This window comes from Solanum pennellii, chromosome 2, assembly GCF_001406875.1.
Source record: "Solanum pennellii chromosome 2, SPENNV200".
NCBI classification, from domain to species: domain Eukaryota; kingdom Viridiplantae; phylum Streptophyta; class Magnoliopsida; order Solanales; family Solanaceae; genus Solanum; species Solanum pennellii.
Window position 1 is genome coordinate 56,284,700 of NC_028638.1, and position 4,257 is coordinate 56,288,956.

At 35.1% G+C, this 4,257-nt stretch overlaps 1 protein-coding gene across 1 annotated transcript; it reads left to right on the forward strand.

Moving 5' to 3' along the window:
* Nucleotides 1-809: 809 nt before the first annotated feature.
* Nucleotides 810-4,257, forward strand: LOC107008924 (50S ribosomal protein L25). The gene is made up of 3 exons (XM_015208139.2): nt 810-1,291; nt 1,564-1,693; nt 3,815-4,257. The coding sequence occupies exons 1-3, from the start codon at nt 902-904 to the stop codon at nt 4,021-4,023; spliced, it is 729 nt and encodes a 242-aa protein (XP_015063625.1). The 5' UTR covers nt 810-901; the 3' UTR covers nt 4,024-4,257.

Below are 4,257 nucleotides of genomic sequence, written 5' to 3' on the forward strand. Positions count from 1 at the left end.
GACAGATCAAACGAGGCCTATTACCTATGTTGATGTGAAGTTTCATTCAAAACGTCTATCTATCTATAATATATACTTCCTCTAATTTTCAGACCTATTTCATTGGCACCAACTTTTTAAATATAAATTTATTTTTTTGGTTTTGTGATCTTAAATTAACGATATATCGAATAATATTAATATGATTTTTAATTTTATAATTTTAAATATGTCATGCGCATAGTTAAATTCAAAACACTAAAATCAAAAATAATCATTATGTTATAAATGGACTAAAAAATATATATCAAATAAATTATAATGGAGATAGTTTATCGTAGTGAATGTATGTAAATACAATTAACCCGTTCTATCTGTCTCGTCATGTCCATACCTTTGAATCCCGATACAAAGTTTTGAATTATCATAAACTAATGATGGATGTTATTATTGATACAAAGTAAAACTTGATAATAGATAACAATTTTTTATCAAGTAAGATGATCTTTAATTTACATTTTTTCATGAGTTGTATGTTGTTCTTTAATTCGTGTCCTTTAGCCATCAAACTGATGGCTAGTGAGACATAAGTTTTTTAGAAACAATAATGACCCAACATTATTTATAAGATATGATGATATATATAAAATATAAATTTATGTCGCATAAAAATGTTATTTATTTTTGTAAAGACATAAAAGTTAAGGCTAAAAGTGCAAATGATCCCATTTCCAAACCTGAGGTGCATCAGCAAGGGCGCAACTCTTGTGTATTCAGTAAGCCCAAACTGAATGGGCTAAAAATAAGCTCATAAAAAAGCCCAGAAAGCTTAAACCCTCCAAATGGTATGCGGTAGAACCCTAAACCCGAATTTTCCTGAGGGAGTTTACCCATTTCTCCAACACTCGACGCTTTCACGGGAATGTCGAAATGGTGGCGTGCGGTGGCAACCACCGCCGGAGGTCTGAGGTCGACGGAGGTAACTAGCAGGAGAACGTATTTTACAATTCAAGCGATCCCTAGGGAGGTCAGCGGAAGAAGAGTTTCCAGTAGGGACCGAGCCCAAGGTCGTATTCCGGCCGTTGTTTTCTCACAGAACTACGTCCAGTCAAAACCTGACGATCCAACTTCCATTGTCGCCGCAAGTTCTGTTTCTAGAAAGTTCCTCCTTACAACTGAAAGGAAGCAGATTAAAACGATCATTGATTCGGTTGATCTCCCTTTCTTTTGTTCGACAACCTTCCCTCTTCAGATTCGAGCTGGTTCGGGCTCGTCAACTTTACTGGAATCTGGAAAAGTACTCCCCATTAAGGCAAGTGATGCTTCTTCTTGTGTATTCTGATATTGTTCTAGTGTTACTCCCTGTTCTATTTAACTGTATTTGTCAGTATACAGAGCATAAGATACTGGTTACACGGAAATGTGATAGAATGTTTGAAGAATTTTTTCAATATTGATGAATTCGAGTTAGAAAGTTGTATAAATTAGAATTATATCCAACAATTCGGACAATTGCAAATGGATTAAGTGTCATGGGAATTGTGTTTAGTCTAAACTCGTGTTTTCTTGCTGTTATTTGTATAGATTCATAAGGATGAAGCGACTGGTAAGATATTGAATTTGGTCTTTGTATGGGCTGAAGATGGAACAAAATTAAGGGTCGACGTGCCTGTTGTGTTCAAAGGGGAGCACGAGTGCCCTGGTCTCAAGAAAGGTACTGTCTTCTGCTTTTCGTCTTTCCATAATAAGAGATGTAATTTACCATGAAAATATAATAGCTTCAGCCTAGACCGACCTGGGACATGTACTGCTCATATTACATTCTACGCATTTTATTATGTGTAATCTTTTCCATTGCTGGTTGAGTTTCCTCTTGAATGTGTGAAATTACTATTTTTTGAGTGATTTCTGTTTATTAGTTGTGGTTCTGTAATTAAACACAGAAATATGAAGTGACTATAAATTATAACCATGCATACCTTTGACACAAAACTATTGTCAATTTGTCAAAAACCCCATTTAGGCTGATTTGAACTTTCAATGCCAGAAAGTCTGAATACTTGAAATTCCTATTTCCTTTTCTGACCAACGAAGATCATTTGAAAGAGACGAAGTTCTCTATTTTCTTTGTTAATACCCTTGTGAAATGATATTACCGCACAGTGAATACTCATGCAAGATTTGGTGAACTGATATTACTGCACAGAAAATACTCATGTAAGCTTTGGAATTTATTTACTCGGCAACATCATGGTATATATGCTGTCTTGAAGGGTATCAAGGAGAATACATTTTATTGCAGTTATTTAGTCTACATTTGCAGGGCATCTGGAAAGAAGTACTACTTGCTTTATCTAGTTTTCTGGATTATCCTTCCAACACTATCTTACTTTCAGCCTTCAGGAAACTGATTGTAGCTGCATAGTGAGGAGAACTCCTCATATCATATTTTACATGATCCAAAATTCACGGGAATCCCTTCCCAGCCATAGTTATTATACTCAACTTTATATTATGGAAAGATAAATACTCAAGGAACATACATTTGCTAACACCTGTTAACTGCAAGCTAAGAAAATAAGATATTTTAACCTATACTGTTAGGGGTCTTTTGGTTGGGAACAAGTTATCCCGGGATAAGTTATCATGGGTTTAGTTGTTCCACCATGTGTATGAGATAACTTCTCTCATCGCTAAGGTATAAATGGTGGAATGAATAATCCCATGACTGCCTAATACCTCGAACCAAACACGGGCTAAAATAGTCCTGCATTTTATCTCTGCTATTATTATACCTTATTCCTCGCACCAAACGACTCCTAAGTCTGTAACAAATCATCGCAAACTTGGTATTCTTGGATTCAGTGAATGTATCAACATATCGGATCTATATGTGTATTTATTTCTGGCATTTTCTGAAAACCTAACCAAGTACCTTTAGGTGATAAAATACAGCTTTCAATGGAGATTACCCTCCCAAGAACTTTTTAATGAGAACTTCATCTTGAACCTAGGCTAATGTCCCTCGTGCTTTTTTAGATATGTGCTTTTAGTGAATGGTGATTGAAGGATTTATATTGGCCTATGACTGTCCCAGCTTCCAGCCTACTATATTTGCTTGTCAAATTAGTTAAGGGAACTTCCATTTCATCTTGCGATTTTAACTGCTTTAAACTTTGTGAAACAATAAACTTCGATATTGAAAGAAGAAGATGGCATAAGCTCTACAAATTTAATAGTTTTCTGTCTTTGTCTATTCTGATCCAGTTCCAGCACCTGTAAACTCCTTTTTTTGTATCCTTAGAACATTATAAGAGGAGCTAATACTTCAAGTAGTTAACTTAAGATGCTGTGAAGCCTGATACTACTACTAATGGAACCCCATGATAAACTAAATTTGGTTCAAACCATGATTGGTTACAAAAGTCCTTTTTGTATATGCTTCAAAAAAAATGCCTTTAGTATCAGCACACGGGAGGATTATCTTGTTTAATGGTATTAATTCTGTTCAAATTATGTGAAGTAACGCCTTCCACTTGTTGTCAAGACACCTCAAACCAAGGGCAATTCTTTATCAGAAATCTTTGGTAGCATTATTTTCAAGTTTCCTTGGCGTGCTTATTTGTTATCTTGTCTTGTCAAGTGCTAGAAATGTTGATGGAAAGAAAGCTTTAATGCATCTATTGGCTTGAAGTATTGACTCTACTGCTCATTTATATGCTTGGAAACAGTGTTGTGTTTCTTTTTCTTAATTCTTCCATGAGAATATCCAACATGCAAATATTTGTTTGAAAATATTTAGTGAAAATGATTTTAGCTTTTTATATGTAAGCAGGTGGTTATCTAAACAAGATTAGACCTTCCCTAAAGTTGTTGTGCCCAGCGGAGAATATACCTCAAAAAATTGAGGTGGACATAAGTCAGCTAGATATTGAAGACAAAGTGTCCCTGCATGATATCGATGTTCATCCAACTTGGAAGCTCCTAAGCAAGAATGAAACCATCCCTGTTTGTAAGGTTAAGGCGACGCCAGTTGATAGCTAATTTTGTCGATGCTATTTTTCAACTGGCAGATGCATCTGAAGTCCATTAGTTCAACATTGTCTGTTCTAATTTTTGACCTGGTTTCGTAGTGGTGTATATGGACACGGTCAAAAGACATTAGAAACTTTTGCTATACTGTAGTATTAAAATTGCTATTTTGGGAATTGTTCTAGAATAATAAACTTGTGCATTAATGAGTAAATTGGAAATGCAGCTGCAGTCTTTTTTAGTTTT

Coding starts and splice junctions, on each gene's coding strand:
- LOC107008924 (XM_015208139.2), top strand. CDS start 902: ATGTCGAAATGGTGGCGTGCGGTGGCAACCACCGCCGGAGGTCTGAGG. Junction 1,292..1,563: donor GAAAAGTACTCCCCATTAAG/GCAAGTGATGCT, acceptor TTATTTGTATAG/ATTCATAAGGATGAAGCGAC. Junction 1,694..3,814: donor GTGCCCTGGTCTCAAGAAAG/GTACTGTCTTCT, acceptor ATATGTAAGCAG/GTGGTTATCTAAACAAGATT.